The sequence below is a fragment of the Pseudopodoces humilis genome, chromosome 1 (assembly GCF_049639895.1).
Source record: "Pseudopodoces humilis isolate 2021_Gansu_Grassland_sample_001 chromosome 1, ASM4963989v1, whole genome shotgun sequence".
Classification (NCBI taxonomy): Eukaryota; Metazoa; Chordata; class Aves; order Passeriformes; family Paridae; genus Pseudopodoces; species Pseudopodoces humilis.
In genome coordinates this window covers 7,906,879-7,925,746 of record NC_142200.1, presented here as the reverse complement: position 1 = coordinate 7,925,746, position 18,868 = coordinate 7,906,879, and the positions used below count along the sequence as shown (strand labels likewise).

Sequence of the window (18,868 nt, the reverse complement as noted above, 5' to 3'; positions counted from 1 at the left end):
TACTAAAATTCATCCAGTCATCTAGTTAGAGGTGAAATTCATGACACACGCTCAGTGCTTTCTGAAATTTTAATCTCCTTATCCCAATTACACAGTAAGAGATAATGCTGTATGTACAACTGCTGAGTCTGCAGTGGCAGAATGAGGCATGTGGCAAATCATAAAGCAGCACTTTTTTGTCTCCTCTAAGTAGGAGAATCATATTCCAGATGTGCAATGGCTTTGATCAGCTGCCACATCCTTAACTGGGGAGACAGTGCTGGAGTTTCCTTCCTCAGTCTTCCTTTCTCTGGTGGGGAGCCCCCACCAGATGATCTTTCATTCCTTTTGTTATCTTTTATATTTTACAGTACAGGGGATATTTTATCTATGTTGGCTGTACATCTTTTGTTCTCTTCTGTCTTCTTTTCTCAAAATTGCATTACAGTAATCAGTAATTTTGTAAAGTGTGTTTATGCTCTTGTGTTGTCATCTTGTGCTCGTGCACTTCATCTCTGTGATCAACCTCTGCTTGTGTTCTCCATGGCCCATACACAAGTGAGAGGTTTATTGAAACTGATTCTCAGAATATACTCCATTTTCAGGCTGGATCCCAAGATTATCTTATCACATGAAACAACTCTTTCTTCACTAGTTCCAAGCATGTTTTGCTACCTGCTATTAATTTTCCTATGAGGTGTATTTTAGCTTAATATATTTTTTAATTTTTCCCCCCCAAAAACAGAGCAAAATATATTCACAATGAAACCAGATGAAAAAGGGAACTGAGTTGGAATGAGGGAAGATACACAATCGTGTTATGCTTTGGTTTGACATTAGAGATTAATTTTTATAGCTCTCTCTTTAAGAACAAATAAAATAACTACACCTGACCAGGTATGTAGCTTTTCTGTTTCCCACAATTATCTGACATTCTTGATTCATCCATTACGGCTGAAGGCTGGAAAGGTTGATTGTCCCTACAATATTTTCAGAAATAAGCAATGAAGAAAAAGAGGAAAGCCTGTAAAAGGTTCACCTCCTAGAAGCATCAGGAAATCCTTACAGCAATCAATGAAATAACAAAAAATTTAAAAAAAATTATATCTTCTGCCAAAATTTACTGATTTTTATCTTCAAAACAGTGGTGGAGCCTTTTCTCTTCACCTGTCCTAAGGTCAACAAAATTCATATTTCTGAAACAAAAGGAAGCAAGCTTGAAAGGAATAAATTGCCCATCTGACTGCTATAAACTACATTATCTGTTGCCTGTTTTCCTACTAGGGCTGCACAGTTCCATGAAACAGCACTAACTTTCAGGACTCCCAGGCTCTCTCTGGGCTGCAAGGGGGTCTCTGTTCCACGGGGGTCTCTCTGGGGCTGACGGGGCGGGGGGACCCTTTCTCTGAACCTGCAGCTCTCCCTCCTGTACTGCTGTCACCTTTGGCCCTTGCTGGAACCTGTTTGTCCCTGAGATTCTGCAGCCCCACTGCCACCCTGTGCAATCTCGAATCCAGAACCTTGATGTGCATTCCAGAAAATGATCCATGCTCACCCTATGGGAATATTACTACTCAGTGAGATCAAGAGATAAAATTTAATATGTCTTTTCCATAGTCAGCTGGCAAGGTTAGGCATTTCTAGTGAATTGGGACATATTGCAAAAGCAGTTGATGTTTTTACACTCCATTAACCAGAGCAGGGCTAATTAAATATATTCCAGGGCTCAGAGGTTTGTATCATTGAAGAATTTATTCTGAAGTTGGAAAAATTGAGTCAGTGCAAAAGAAAAATACAAGATGATGTGACAGTCCATCAGATAATGCCCAAATTCAACTTTTATTTATATCTTTGAAATATACAAATGTTCTTTTCAGCTTTTAGTATATCCAGCATTATTATGAAACTTAATTTTTTTTACCCTATATCCATTTCAAATTGGAACAGAAGAAAATGCATCATTTCAAGCTATCAGCCTAAGTTGATGGATATTTTCTGCTTCTCTTCAATGCACTTTAAGATAGACTATTTATCTTTATCTTACATTAAGCATCTGTGAAGAACCATAAAGCACTTTAGAGTGGATAAAAATTCCCAGAATTCAATGGGAATATTTTCATTCCCATCGCTGATGTTTTTGTATGATGTTTGTCAAAATTAGGGATACAGCACTTTCAAAGGCTCTGCTATGAATGTGACTATGTGCTGAGGATACTGTGGGCACTATCTGAACTTAAACAGTGGTACAGTTATAACTGCAACTTATTAATCTTCTATCTGGATGAAAACAAGTTTTAAACAGAAAATATTGTTTGATTCTTTCTGACTTTGCTTGCTCTTGACTAAAAACAAAAGGTGATTTGAATCTGAAGCATTTTCTCTTCCAAATGAAGTTTTCCATTATAAACAACAACAAATGCAGAAGGAAGGTAATGTAGGTAACTCAGCATATTTTTTTCTTGACGTTTCTCTTCATTTTCTCCCCAAACCTTCAAGACATGGCATTAGGTGAGCTCCAGAATCCAGGAGCTGTGCATTATGCTGGAGATTCAGTGATGGATGGTAGATTACAGCAATACCTCTCACTCTTAACCATACCCTTTCTTCTACTGTTGTCCATCATGAAAATGAAAACACTGAAGGAATACACAGAGGTTTTTCCTATCATTAATTTAATGAGAAAAAAATCACAAATCTTGTTACAAGTGCTTTCTTCCTTCCTTCCTTTTCTCTTTTCCTACAGTAATGTGTCATCTCTCAACCCAGACAGTAAATTGTTTGAAGATATTACAATCTCTGATATAAAACCTCTATTCTAATTCTAACTTACTAAGTACACAATCTAGAAAAAAAAAATTATATAGTAATATACTAACAGAAAACGCAGCAGAAAACACCGTCGTAAAAAAAAATTATTTATAGGAAATGTAATGATATTGCCAACTTCAGCTCTATTTTATTTACACATAGGGTCATGAATTCAATACAAGCATTCACACTACTTACAGAGGGAATATTTCAGAATGTTTCAAATTAAGGGAGGAACATCTTCATTATTTTCCAAATCAACACAGCTCTTCTTAGGCTCTGTAACCTTCTGTGGTTGGAGCTTTATAGGTCCCTGTCCAGTTCGTTCCTTTTCTTGGATTATCTTTGTCACATCAGGGAATGTGTATTTACTAGGATCCACTTCTAACTTCTCAATTTGTCCACTCCTGAGACAAGAGGGAAATAAATGGAAAAAACTTAATTTCAGTGTCAGATAGAACTGTTTGAATTTATTATGTGATTCCATGGTTCTATTTTGGGTTATAAACACATTGGCTTTGGTATGAGGGTTGCTACAAAGTCCAATTAAACCAGGGTTAAGAGTTCTTGTAACTTGAGAATTGATTGCTAAATGAAAACCCTAAGTGTAAACACATGAAAGTAATACAAAATCTCTAAGATTTTGTACAAAAGAATCCTTAGTCTCCAGACTTCAAAAGTTAATTTTAGATAGCTGTAATTCCCTTTATATCACAACCTGGTGACTAATGGTATCACAGTACAAATGATTGGTTTTTGATCTAAGATAATTTTTAAAAAATCCAATTGTTTTATAATTATTTTTTTTTCTGTTCCTTTTTACTCAGCTCCTTCCCACTGACTGTCTATTAATTTCTAGGTGACAGGTCCATCTTTGGTAAACAGAAATAGTTACATTTATAGAGAAAATACAATTGTGGGAACTTGTCTGCCCTGATCAGCTAATTTTTATATTTTGGCAACATGAATCCTCACCATGTTTTTATTATGAAAAAAAATTAAATTAAATTATAAGAAAACTCAGAGTTTTAATACAATTTTCAGATCCTATTGCTATTAAGGATACTCTTTCAGATGACACTTAGAAATGTATACTGGTCACTCATTAAGGCAACCTATGCACATCACATGATGATAAAAGATTTGAAACATACTCTCTTTCTTGCAGCATTTAATCTCATTGTTGTTTTCTAATAGAGGAGCTCAACGATTAAATGAAAAAAATCTAACCTGCTCATGCAGTTTATAACTGTTTACATGAAAAATTGGCAAAATGGAATTTAATTGTACAATTATGTTTAATTTCTTCAAATTACAACATGATTTTACATCTTCATACTCCATTTTATACTGAGTCACAGTTCCCAGCTCAGCATTAGAAAAGACAGTGCCTCACCCTGCAGAGATGTGAGAAAACTCTTTTTACCCAGATTAGAAAGGCTCCTTAGAAATAGAACAAACAAAGGGGAGGCAAAGGCACTGCATGACAGAATGCATTTTATGGATAACAACACAGGAAATGAAAATTTGTATATAAAGCACAATAAAAGATTTTAAACTGATAATACACCATCTATAGTTAAAAAGAAAGAGAGTTTTGCAGGGCAGCTTCCAGATTCTGCCAATGCTTCTCCATCAAGGCTCTGGGAGATCTGAGCAGACATCCCAGCCCCCACCTGTGTGCAGGGTCTCTGTCCCACTGAAGGAGAGATGCAGAGGAGCTCATGGGAGGGTTCCTCCTCTGCTCCTGTGCTCTGCTGAGGAAAGCAGGAGTTCCAGAACAGGCAGTGACCAGCCTAATCACCTCTCTCAGCTCTATGCCACTAGGTTTTTCTTGTACTAAAAGAATAATTTGATCTTTTTTTTTTTTTTTTTCAGCAGAAAATGGCCAGAGAAGCTGCCTGCTTTAATAATCTGCATAAATCTTTTCCAAATAGTGGCATAAACAAAAATTACTCAGAGTACAATTTTATGGGTAATGGAAACATACAAGAAAGATCTTATTTCTTTATCCTGAACATTCTTCAATTTATAAAGCCATATTATTTTTTTCTGATATTGCACTATACTATTTAATGAAACATAAAAGTATTCAATTTGTGGCAACACTCTGAAAAATGTTCATCCCCCGAAAGTAAAGTGCATTTATGTTTCCTGTGTAATTTATGAAATGTGCTGTGACCTGGAATTGCTTTTTCAGTAGCTGTTGGTTAGATCACAAAGAGAGCAGACCCTTAAACTAATCATTTACCACTAATCTGAGGCACCTCAGAAAAAGCTAAAAAAGCATAAACATGAGAATACATTAGGCTCAGCCTGTGCCTCCATCACATGCTAGAAAAGAATTTCCTTAATTTGAAGTATTTCAATTAGCAGTGGTATCTCACATTTGTTCAACAGCTCTAAAATTGTACAAATTGTCATTCATAAAAATACAATAATGGAATTTGAATATCTTATTGCTTAGTAGCAGAATAAACTTCAGTACTCCAGAAATGAATTAACAGTGTCATAAGTAACAATCCACATCAACAAGCTATGAAAAAGTTATTGCATCAGCCATTCTCAAAATTGCAACAACACATGTAATCTCGAAGTATGTTAGCAACAGGCTACAAGTAAGACTGAGAATCAAGCACAGGTGAATTTTTCCAGAAAGGAAGTGGGTTTTCATGTACTTACATGAACATGATCAAACATTCTATACCTGTTTGGAAAAGCTTCACAGTGGTATCCCAGCTACCATGATACTAATTGGCTGAAGCAAGACTCTGTTAGGCTGAGATCAGTGCAGCTACAACACAGATCTCATCACACAATCCAGGGAAAAGAGGCTGGGTATTGATGAAGTCAAGGGTAACCACCTGAACATTTTTTGAAGAAAGAACAAGGGTTTTTTCCATAATTCCACCTAGCAGAATAAAAATCATCTTGTTGCTGAAGCTGTTCCACGAGCAATGGCAAAATGTTTGCTTTGTTATGTTATGAAAACAAAAATATTCCTTGAAGGATCAGCTAGAGAACATATCTGAAAATCTCACTGTTTGCAAACTATTTCAAGCTCAGGTCTAAAAATAGATTAAGTTCACAGTTTTTGGCACTGCTACCTGCTGCTCAGTGTTCTCTACCTAAAAAATTATGGTCAAACACTAAAGCGCCACACAAAAATAAATTAAATCCTTTATTTCTTCCTGACATTTTTTTTCCCTTTGAAAGGCTATTTCTACCTCCACATAGTCTGACTAGGTTTTTTAAGAATAAAAGTAGAAGACTCCACAATAAAGAAAGTTTTGTATAACTATAGCATCCTGTTGAACAATCTGGTGTATGACATGTGGCATATCTGATAAATTGGTATTTCTTGATAATTTACACTTTCATTTACAGTCTTTAATCCCCATACTTGATATTTAAATGATTTGACAGTTACATTCTCCTGTGTCAGCTTCTGAATTTCAATAAAATTTAGATTGCTAGAAATTTCTCATATCTTTGATCCAGAATGTATGGTTATTGGCATGTGACTGAAAGTTTCCTTTCTCTTATCAGGATATCTAAAGATACTTTGGAGTCACAACCAACCACTTTGGAGAGACACTTTTTCAAATATTTTAATATTGTGAATGAAACAGGACAAAAAATCATTATCACCCTAGACAATGGAAAAGTGACTGATTAAACTGACCTTGTCTGCAAGCAAGAAATACGCTCCAATACCTGCAATATACAAATAGATCCTGAATTTATATATGGCTATTATGGCTATAATATTATCTTATTCTTTCTCCTTTCACTATTAAAATTTTCAGTCAAACTTGAAACCCTTAAACACTCAGGAAACAAACACTGAAAACACACTTTATTCTAATAAAGTTTTTTCAAAGTTATGGAATGTTAGAAAGCAACTTTAAATTCCATCTCTGCCCTCCGACTTTTGTCCTTGTCCCATATGCACAACCTAAGATAACTTCAGACTGCACTGATCAGGAACTAACTGAACTGTTCTCTTGAGAATGCTTTCTCCAGAAGGGCACATTTCTGAAGTCTTCTGACCTTTATTACATTAAGGACTATCAGATGCCAATGTACAAATTAGTTTTCAAATAATTTCTGAGGCAACCCGCCTTTTGTTCTCCTCGTTAGTCAAATGATGGAGATGCACACCCTCTACTTTGATTAGCTCCAGGCCTCTATGAGAATGATAATAACTCCATACTTTGAGAGTAATTTGATTGAAAAACATTTTTATCATGTTGCCTAGTCATATCTGATTACACTTTCTGGCTAAGAAGTCAATTGAATTACAGTTTCTATGATTCCTCCTTTCCCATACAATATTACTTGCATTCTGAAAGTTCTCAATGTCTTCATGACAGCTAGAAAACTTCATTGCTAGCTAGAAAATAGTAATTCTGCAAACTATTCTACTCTCAAGAATTGTAATCTAATCCCAGGTGTTTATCAAAGGCATTACATCTCAATAGAACTGATGATTTGTCATTTGTGATCTCTGCACACATTTACTCATCGGTCAGTCAGGCCACTCTTCAGATGCACTTGGCTTTCTTCACATTGAAATGTTTGTGCTTGGTTTAGACACTGAGAATTTGCATTCTGAAAGATCACATAAATCCTCCTGAAATTCTTTCAGATCAATTTGCAACACCATTCCGTTTCTGACCTCATCTTACCTCCCCCTCCTAGTCCTGAAGAAATGACTCATTTTGTTCTACTGTATTTCTCTTCACAACACGCAGTTCTCTCCCTTCCAACTCATCACATCCCTCTGTGTAAACTGCAGGAATTTAAGACTGGGAGAGATTTTCAGCCATTCAGTCTGGAAAGGCAGTATTCTGACACTTTACAAAGACTGCTTCTAGAATTCAAATTAGAACTTCTCACTCCCCAAGAAATATTCTTACTTTTACATCTACAATTTTTTCACACAGATTTGTTCTTTGCCTCTTCTCCACCAAAATGAACCAAGCTAAATCAGGGTCATCCAGTAAAACAGAGCTTTGCAGTATGTTTCATCTTCAGCAACACTTACATCTCAAGTGAGATAGCCATAGAGAATTTTTGAAATCATCAGTCTTTTATTCTTTATTAGTTAATAAACAAAGAAAAGCTCAACTATAACCAAAGAGTTATCCAAGAAAAGTAAATTAAAGCTTTTTTATCTCTGAAACTTCAAACGATAAAAGAAGTTCTGTTAATGAGTCTTATCATGACTTGTTTGCTAGAAAAATACAGTGATCCAATACAGTGATTAAAAACATTCAAGTTTTCTCAGTCTCAAGTTTAATATAAATTACAGGTAATTTTATGTATTTTATGTCTCTTACATATTATTAGTGAATTATTAGTGAATTAGTGAAAAATGGTTGAAACTGGATAACCTGTTCGAAGGCATTTATGGGTTAACCAGCAGATAGAGGTGGACAATCCAGCAGCATATTTTTCTTTTTTTTTCCTCCTTAAAAATCCAGATTAAAAAAAAACAAAACTAAACCAAACTGAAACAAAACCCAAAAATTGCCAAACCCCAAACAATATTTACTGTCACTAAGAACAGATTCCAGTAGAATGTAAGTCAGATTTCCAACCTAATATATTACATGGTGTTCTCTAGAGCATGTGCTGACTTGGTCACCCAGTGCAATCCTGAATGGCTAAGAGGGGAAAAGATACTTAGGGCAGTCAGATTTGCAATGCCTGAACTACAAAGATAGAAATCACCTCTACTTTACATTCCTTACTTCAATATAAAATATGTGTATAGATCAGGACTTGCTGATTAGTTTTCAGTTCTGCAGAAACTGCCACTCCATTCCTTTGCATCTTCAAATTAAACCATTCTCTGGCTATATTTATTAGCCTCTCTGTATATAAAGATCTATAGTAACAAAAAACAAAACAAAAGCAAAAGAAGAAAACTCAAAAAATGAATGAAAAAGGTTTTATTCCTATGAATATTTCATTACTAGAGGAATTCAAATGTGTATATATTTACATTCAGAGACATTTTCAGTTTTATTTAATTTTTTTCTTCTCCAACTACTAAAGGAAGAATAGTCTAAAGCTGAAGGTATGAGAAAATGACTGTTGACTTTATGTAACTGTTACTCTTAAGATTTCCAGTAAAACTTCAGAGAAGTCCTCTGAATTTCCTCTACACAGCTGTGGAGAACTCAACTTTGCCATCTTACAGCTGAACTGTGAGGCCAGTTCCAGTAAGGAATGGAACACTCAGCTACTACATTAATAGAGGCTTTGTAAATATAATAGATCAGTCTGTCAAATTCCTTCCACAGAAACTTGCCTCTTTGAATGCTCCAAATACAGATTCATATATAGTCAGAGAAGAAGTTTCTCATACATGGCAGAAGTAATGACAGTATCATCATGTAATCTAGCTAACAAGAGTTAAAGAGATTTAAAGCTCTGCATTACAGTTTGGCAGATTATATGTCTGACAGCATTTAGCTAAGACATCTGTAGCTGTCAAGTATAATCACTGTAATGAATGTTCTTCTGTAATCTAAGAGACAACTATTCAGCAAATTTTTAACATCTGGCTAGTCAGCAACTTTTCAGCTAAAGAGGTCAAAACACTATTTTTAGAAAGAATTGTAATTCAAAGACTCTTCCTACTTCTACTTTTGTGGTATATATTCCTGTAATATTTTAGCCCTCAAAATCTGCAGGAAGCAGATTCATAAATACTTAAAACTGTATAGAAATCAAACACAATACCTGGAGTTTCACTATGCCACAGAATATCTTTAGTTCATCAGCTGGCAGGACAGGGCATAAATTCACATTATTACTTCCATGCTCCTATTATTATTTAAACATTTACTATGCTGACAAAACTAAAGGCAAACAGAGTTCTAAGGAAATGTATTTTCATAATTCACAAGTTGTTTTATTAACTTATTTATTGAATTGCATTTAAAGATTTAGCTGCACTTCAGTGGAAAAGCACTATTCCTCTTGCAAAGAATCATAGAATAGACTCACAGAATGGTTTGGGTTGGAAGGGAAATTTACAGGTCATCCAGTCCAATCCCTCTGCAATGAGCAAGTTACATCCTCAGTTAAATTAGGTTGCTCAGAGCCCCATTCAACCTGACCTTGAATGTTTATAGGGATGGGGCATCCATCACCTCTCTGGGCAAATGGTGACAGTGTTTCACCACTCTCATAACACAAAAATTCTTTCTTATTTATTTCCCCTCTCTTACTTTAAAACAATTATGCCTTGAAATCTGTCCCCATCTTTTTTACAAGATTCTTTTTAGAATGAAAGGCTGTTAGAAGGTCTCCCAAGCCTTATCTTTTTCAGACTGAAGAATCCAAACTCTCTCAGCCTTTCCTCATAGGAGAGGTGCTCCAGCCCTCTGATAATTTTTGTGGCCTTCCTCTAGACTGGCTCCAGCAGATCCATGTCTTTCCTGTAGCAAGGATCCCAGAGCTGGATGCAGAACTCCAGGTGGGTTCTGCATCAGAGCAGAGCAGAGAGGGAGAATCCCCTCCCTCAACCTGGTGTCCATGCTGCTTTTGATGCCACCCAGGACATGGCTGGCTTTCTGGCCTGCAAGTGTACACTGCCTTCTCATGTCCAGTTTTTCATTCACCAAAATACCCCCAAGTTCTTCTCAGGGCCACTCTCAATCCTTTCTTTTTTCAGCCTTTATTTATTCCAGGGGTTGTCCTGACCCACGTATACCACCTTGCAGTTGACGTTGTTCAACCTGATGATATTCATGTAAACCCACTTCTCCAGCTTGTCCACATCCCTTTGGATGGCATCCCACCTACTGGCATGTGAACTGCACCACCCAGCTTGGAGTCACCCACAAAGTTGCTGAGAGTGTACTTGATGTGAAAATGTACTGGTCCCAGTATGGACCCCTGAGGGTCACCACTTGTCAGTGATCTCCATCCACAGATTGAGTCATTGCCTACTCCCCTCTGGACACAACCATCCTACCAATTCCTGATCCACGAAATCCTGACCCAGTCCATCCATCAAATCCATTTCTTACCAAGTCAGAGAGAAAGATGTTGTGGGGGGCCATAACCAAGGCCTTACAGAAGTCCAGAGAGGTGACAGCTGTAGCTGTTCACTGATACTGTCATTTGATCACAGAATGTCACTAGGTTGGCCTTGCACTTGGTGGAGCTGTTCTGGCAGTCCTGAATCACCCCTCTGTCCTCCAGGTGCCTCAACATAGCTTCTAGGAGGATCTGTTCCATGATTCCCAGGCAGAGCAGGAACCCAAAGGTGAGGCTGATGGGTCACAAATTCCCAGCAGCCTTCTTTCTACTCTTTTTAAAAATGGGTGCAGTATTTCCATTTTTCCAGTCACCAGGGACTTCACCTGATTTCCATGACTTCCCAGGGATAATGGAGAGTAGTTATCCTCCATTTGACCTGGACCTTCTAAAAATATTTTAAATACTCAGTGATGTACTGTTGTAATGACTGCTGCTTAAGGAAAGGGTACAGTCCTTGGGGCTAACTAGTAATTTCAAGAAATTCTTGCAGGTGTCCTATCATCTCCTAAGGCAAATCATCAAGACAAGAAGTTAATGCTTGATTTTTATTAGAAACAAGAAATAAGAAGTAGAATTAATTACAACTGACTCTTGCAGAACCATTTTGCCAGTGTCCTAAGTATTGAGACAAAGAACAATCACAATCCAAAATGCCATTTTTTACTAACTGTTTAGCCTTTTTAACAGGATTCAACAGAATGAAATCAAACAAGGAAACAAGTGCAACACTTCAAATATAAACAGATGAACAGCTTAAGGAACTTTGCTATTACAATATTTTATTCTGGTATGAATACCGTTGGCTATAACCAAAGGAAAAGGACAGATTAAAGTAAGTATCATGGTACTTGTACTTAGGCCAAGTGTCCATGAACCCTACTGTCTATCTACAAAAGTACTTGCTAAGGGTAAAAACAGAAAATAGTGCATCACTGATATTCACCTGCCTTGGGCAGTCATTAATTAAAAGATTTCAAGGGCTGGAGTTGGTGTCACATATAATAGGATGGATCTGTTACAAAACCTTGCAGAATTGTTTTTTGAACCTATTTACTAAAGCAGTAGATCAACCTGTATGACAGTGAAAAGATACATTCATGAGAGAGATTCAAAGTAATTGCTTTCTAAAAGGTTTCCAGAGTAGGGTTCCATAGCAAGGAGCTCTGCGAAGGCCATTCTCAGTAGGTGAATTTGTTTTAGCGTATACCAGGTTTTTTTAGTGCATACCAATTACCAATGAATGAGCTGATGGAAAGAAACTGATAGGCAAAAATAAGTGTTTTTTTGGCTCTGCTGTTGAAGGAGATCACTTTTTAATAAACAGCACCAGATAGGTTATTAAAAGCTTTTAGACATACTTTTGCTCTACACTAATCAATATTTTCATATTTTCATATTTTCAACAATAACATAAAAGAAGTACATATTCTGGCATGTGAATAACACACTATAAAAATAAAGCTGAAGCAGAAGATAAAAAGGGATTACCTTCTCGTGTTTTTTTGCTGTGTATTGCAGTCAGAATGTTTAATTGAAGCTGAAACTTTTTGCTTAGCCAGGATTACTTCTTTAGCCTAAAACAAAAATAGACAAAACAGAATTCTCATAAAAGTTGACACTTTTGCTTTCAAGCATTTAAATAATCTTTCGAAAATAGAAAATTGAGAACATCTGCATAAATTTTCTCTTGTGACATTTACTCTGTTATATTTTAACACTCTTCACTCAGCAAGGAACAGAGACATAAGGCAAGTTAAACCAAATTATCTGAATGGAAATATAGTCAAACATTTATAAAATTATACATGAAAGAGTATTTAAATATATATATCTACTTGCATTTAAATATATACCATCTTAGCACCTTGTTAATAATGCACATTACTGATTGCATTTTGGTTCTGGTGTCCAAGTAAGTACTTGTTCTGACATTATTAAAAAATCAGCTTTTTAGTATGGACTTCTACTCGCACAAATGACAAGTGATCACGAACTCCCTCAGCTCCTTTGCTAAAACAGAAACTTAGGTTCAAAGTCCAGATGAATTCCCCTTCTCAAAGAAAACACATCCATTGTGATTTTTTGGAAGATGTGTTACAGACAAAAGGGTATCTCATTGCAAAAGGATCTTTCCCTTTGTAAGAACAGCATGAGAGAGGGATCCGTTAAGCGTTTGAAAGAAGAAGAAGAACAGGAACTACACCAAATAGTTCATTGTATTGACTTTCATAGTGCAATTGATTTGAGAGCAGTCTCTTCCAGAAGCCTTGTGAATTTAGTCTCCATTCTGAACCCCAAATGATATAAAGACAGCTTCTGTCGTCTGTTTCTGGAAATCAGTCTGAAGAGGCTGAATCCCTCTGATTCTATACATGCTCTGATAAAGGAAAGAAAGCCTTGTTTCTTTCTATTTTCCCTTTTCCCAAGTGTTCTTTTTTTAAACAGAAATTAATTCCATTTATCCCCTTGAGACTCGTGCTCCTTACTTTGTCCTCAGAGCACACCATCAAGGATGGTGAAGAAACATGCTGATTCTGCACTCGTAAGAAAGTGCATCCTTGACAAGAACTGACCTTGGAACTTAGGGAAGGGTTAGGATTTGCCTACTTTGGGCAGAGTGGAAAGATAACAGTGAAACAGTGAAATTTGAAGACTGTGATATACAGGAAAATGGACTAAATTAATAAAATGAAGCTTTCTGAAAGTTATTCTATTATACTAATATTTATGATACTAATACTATGACTTCTAATATTTACATTTTTGTGTACAATTTTGGGCACCACAATCTAAAAAAGACATGAAGCATCCAAAGGAGGCCATGAGGATGGTCAAGGGTCTGGAGGAGAAGCTGTATGAGGAGTGGCTGAGGTCACTCGGTCTCTTCAGCCTGGAGGAGATGGAGGGGAGGCTTCATTGAGGTCTTCAATATCCTCATGAGAGGAAGAGGAGGGGCAGGCACTCATCTCTTCTCTCTGGTGACCAGTGACAGGACCCAAGGAAATGGCCTGGAGTTGTGTCGGGGAGGTTTAGGTTGGGTATTAGGAAAAGTTTCTTTACCCAGAGGGTGTTTGGACACTGGAACAGGCTCCGCAGGGAAGTGGTCACAGCACCTGAAGGAGTTCAAGAAGGACTTTGACAATGCTCCCAGACACATGGTGGGGTTCTTGAGATATCCTGTGCAGGGCCAGGAGTTGGATTTGATGATCCTGATGGGTTCCATCCAACTCAGCATACCCTATGATTCTGTGATTAATTAGAAAACAGAAAATGCACCCTCTTTTAAGATCATTATCAAATGATTCTAGATATAGAGTTTTTAAATAAAATCTGGAGTATATTTGAGAAAACAGAAGGAATATGTGAAAGCCCTATTTTTTGTCCGCCTTTTTTTTCCTGCAATGGCTTTATTAAACTACATTGGAATTCCTCTGAGTAACAGGCTTTCCAGGAAACACACTTACACTGAAGGATTATTAGATTTCTAGGGTTCCACAGCTGTGCCTCCACATGCCTTTGATGGTAATGAAATATTACTGCATTTACCATACCTAGATAAGTGAGAACTATATAAATAATTCTATCAAATAGCATTGACATGCACAATACACACCACTCCTATTTTTAGATTAATAAAGGAATCTAACTCTTACTGATCTTTAAATTTCTAATCACTTTTGAAAGCCCAGGCAATAAAAAGCTGTCAGCATTCATTTGTGACTGGTAATATAATGAAAAATTAATCAAAAGTCCAAATTTTTCTCTCTGACTCACTAAATTAAGAAAAATGAAGTTTTAAAACATGACAAAGAATGTCTCAGAAACCTAAATATAACATGCCTGTTAATAACACTGGGGTTTGATGCTTTTACTCAGGCAGTAATTAAAATGTTGTTGTAATCTACTGATGACATTTTATGAAATCATTTGTTTATCATATTATTTAATATGCTAATTTTAGTCAGAGTCTATTAAAGAATCTCCCAGTTTTTCATTTTCCTGCATCATCCACAAAGGTGATGTTGCCAGAGCACAGAGATTCAAAACCTGAGAAGATTCATGTCATAAATATTTTTCCCAGAACATGAGGCATGTACAATGTCATCATTATCAACACCTTACTCATGCAAAATCTCCATACAAAGGATTACTGCAGTATAAACACTACACTTTTAAAATCTCACTACATTATTTCACTGAACATTGTGTCCTTCAGTTTCTTCTGACGACCTTCCAAAAAATGTTGGTAAACACTACCTTAGAAAGGCATCCATTCTGCCGTAATTTGTTGTGTAGCAAGTAATATGGTTAAAAATATGGTTCTAGAAATGAATGTGAGAATTATTCCTTTCTTTTACTTGATGTGGAATTTACTATCTGCAACATCTGTGGTGTGGCAAGGTCATCAGAGAGGCAAAGAAAAAGGTTTTGTTTTTGTTTTCAAGGATTAGGGAATTATAAACAGGCTGGAAGATGAATGGTTAAAGGTTTATAAACCTGATCAGAAGCTCACTAAAACAGGTGAAAAACATTTAGAATTCAGATAGATTTCTGTTATTTCTGTGTTACTGAGAAGGCAGAGATATTTTTAGGATATTATTGCATGAAGCTTATTATAGGAGACTATTTCTAGATTACTGGACAACATTTCAGTTATCTAAGGAATGTGCTAGGCCATTTACCTAGTTGATAAACAAATATTATTTTGGTAACTGTTTTTTAGGAACAAAAGGATATAATACAGTGCAATATAGTCATTAAGCTTGTCTTGGCACTGATACAGCCTGAAAGAGATTGAATTTATTCTGGCCTTCCATTTATCTTACTAAGAAGAATTCCCATTAAGTTGGTGATCTCCAACTAGTATTCTCAAGCATTGATAAAATCAGCCACAATATTCTGCAAGAAAAATATCTATTTGCCTTCCTGTTGTCAATCATTATTCATTTACCTTTCTTCCTATATTATATCCCATTAATAACTATGGATTGAGATCATCTGAAGAGGATCTATGCCCCCAAAATTTAAACTGAGTACTCTGTTTCAGTGCTAGCGGAAGAGAAAAGATTCTGTGACTAAAAAAGAACAGTGAACAATAGGTTAGTATCTGTTACATGCAATTACAGTGAAGTAACACAGATCCATCTTTGGTCAGCAAATCCATGAAGTTCATAGGATCACAGAATGCTGGAGATTGGCAGGGACTTATGGAGGTATTCTTGTCCAAGCCCCCTGCTCAGGCAAGGCCCACTTGAGCCCACTGGACCACACCCAGCTGGCTTTAAACTATTTCCTGAGATGGAGGATTCACAACCTCCTTGGGTGACCTGTGCAGGCACCTAGTCATCCTCACAGCAAGAGTTTCCTGGTCATCAGAGGGAACTCCTGCATTTCAGTCTGCGCCCACTGTCTCTGGTGCTGTCACTGGGCACCACTGAAAAGAGCCTGGCTCTGACTCTTTGCACCCTCCGTTTAGGTATTTCTGTGTATTGATAAGATCCTCTTGAGCCTTCTCCAGGCTGGACAGTCCCAGCTCTCTCAGCCTTTCCCCATAGGAGAGGTGCTCCAGTTCCTTGATCATCTTTGTGGCCCTTTTGCTGGGTTCTCTCCAGTATGTCCATGTCTCTCTTGCACTGAGGACGCAGCACTCCATGTGTCTCTCACCAGTGCTGAACAGAGGGGGATGATGGCCTCCCTCCACCTGCTGGCAATGCTCCGAACGCTGCTCAGGATACAGCTGGTGTTCTTTGACAGAAGAGGGTATTGCTGACTCATGTTCAACTTCGTGGCAACCAAGACTCCCAGGTGCTTTTCTGCAAAGCTGCTTTCCAGAATCCACTGACAACAAAGACACCATGCAGTATTCCATTCATGCACCTTTGACTGTGTCCAAGATACTCAAGCAGTTTTAACCAAACCAAGGTCAAGCTGAGAACATCCAGCCAGTTATTCTATAGTGCTTCTCTCTCCTCATGTTTTACAACATCTGAGAATCATGTATCCTGAGATAAAGTATGCTCCAGAGCCTCAGGCTAGACAAAATATGTACATGTAGCTAAAATATCAAGGTAGCTTAAATATAAAGTTAATAATGGAACACGGCACTTTTCAATCACAGTATGAAGAGAGAATATTCATTTTGCTGATTTAGGTATGACTTTATAGGCAGGCAGCAGAATTAATATATCCAGAGACAGTTGGAAATATTTACATTTTCTAAGGCATTGATCATCCACAAAGGAACTACAAAGATGTATGAGTAAAAAAAGCAGGGTATGGGACAGAAAACTGACAGTACTTAAAGAAAAGTAACTATTAAACAAAAGAATCCATATACATTTGAAAATTACACTATCCAAAATGGCAAATGTCAAGGCCTCATTTTCAAATATATTTATGGAAACATAAATTCTCAGTTGAGTGAATTTTGTACATTCAGAAAATAACTACCTTAACCAAATGAGTACAATTTTCAGTATTCTTACAGTTTTTGGTAAAAATGCATGTTTGATGCTAGAGTGGCAGTTTGTGATTTGGTGTGGGGCTGTCCTCAGAGGGACAGACAGATGGTATGGTACTGGAGTGTAGAAGGTAATAACCACAAACGGAAAAAGCCAGAAGTTAGAGCTACTAGATGCTCTAACTAGTCTTGGAATTAAATCAGCACAAAGAGACAAAAATGACCCCATATAGCAGGTGAAGCTATTTCAGCTAAATAGCTTCTTCCTTCAGAAGGAAATGCTGTATTTGGTATGTTCTGGTGGACTCACACATGTCCCCTGCCCTTACACAAAAGAGAAACTTCCTAAAAGCCAGAAGGGTAAGGCTAGAGCACCAAGAGATTGTTTATTTACTGTAACTATCCCTGGGTGGGGTTACTGTATTCCAAAAGCCGAAAGTATAAGATGTCCTACAGAGGCCTTAAAAGCAACCCAACCATCCCAAGGCATAACAGAAGAAGATACTGCAGTTGATTAACTTCTCCTTCAGCATCCAGAACCCCACCATATAATCCATTCTCATCTCTGGAGCTCCACCTCCCTAGAACTTCCAGCTCTTTGTCTGCTCCAAGCAGTTTCAGCTGAAACAACGTGTTGTCACAACCTACAGCTGGTCAGAGGATGCTTTCCAGCCAGGGAGAGCATGAAGGGAAAATGAATTAAGCAACTCTTTTTCCAAACACAGGAGAACTCAAGAGTAGTGCATCATCCCTTTATTTGAACAAATACGTAACCTTCATACATATGTGTGCCACACAAATTTTTATAAACTGACTTGTTCTTATTATGTCACAAGTGAAAAACTGAAGTAGGTATTTGTTATTTTTCATTATTTATCTATTTATAAATATATATCTATTTATAAATCTTCTTTAACATTTTAATGTTTTACATAGTCTCTTTTAGGATATTAAAAGCTGATTTGTTTGAAGTAAAGGAAATACAAATTTCTATTAATACTGATTTTCATTATGTTCCTTTAGAGGGATTTTAAATACTAAGGCTTAGCTCTGCAATTAAATTGTCTTTATTCAATGTTCCTTTTTTGGAAAATATGCTCTGATGGGAAAGGCTAGACTGCATATCTTCAGCAAGCCAGATGCTACCTGTAACTCAGAAACATTCCCAAAGCACTCACAACATTTAAGGACCTTTGTGTGATGTCTCCTATTTTACGTACCTTTGGCATGGTGACAACTAAATGACCAGTTGTTTGTGATCTTTTAGCAGAGCTGCTGTCTGGCTTCACTTCCTCAGGGAGCACAAGCTGAAATGGCTATGAGACAATATGGAATTGAAGTATATCATGCTAAAATATTCTTTTTCTTTCCTTCACATGGACAGAACAAATACAAAACCACCGCTACCACGTATTTTGATTTTAAGGACACTGCTTTCACTTTATGTATGGTATTACTAAACCTAATAAATTATGCTAAATAGCTTTTGCTTACAAGTAGAGTCAGATGTATGTTCCTGAATTGCTGCCATTCCTGAAGTGGCATTTCTAAAGAAGG

At 36.8% G+C, this 18,868-nt stretch overlaps 1 protein-coding gene across 1 annotated transcript in view; it reads right to left on the bottom strand.

The window, feature by feature from the left end:
- Positions 1 to 3,007: 3,007 nt before the first annotated feature.
- The window catches only part of DNAAF11 (dynein axonemal assembly factor 11), a 33,856-nt gene continuing 17,995 nt past the window's right edge, over positions 3,008 to 18,868 (bottom strand). The window contains exons 10-12 of the mRNA XM_014253141.2: positions 18,532 to 18,627; positions 12,340 to 12,425; positions 3,008 to 3,194 (exon numbers count right to left, since the gene is read on the bottom strand). Coding sequence (XP_014108616.2) covers positions 3,008 to 3,194; positions 12,340 to 12,425; positions 18,532 to 18,627 — 369 coding nt within the window. The remainder of the gene's footprint in view (positions 3,195 to 12,339; positions 12,426 to 18,531; positions 18,628 to 18,868) is intronic.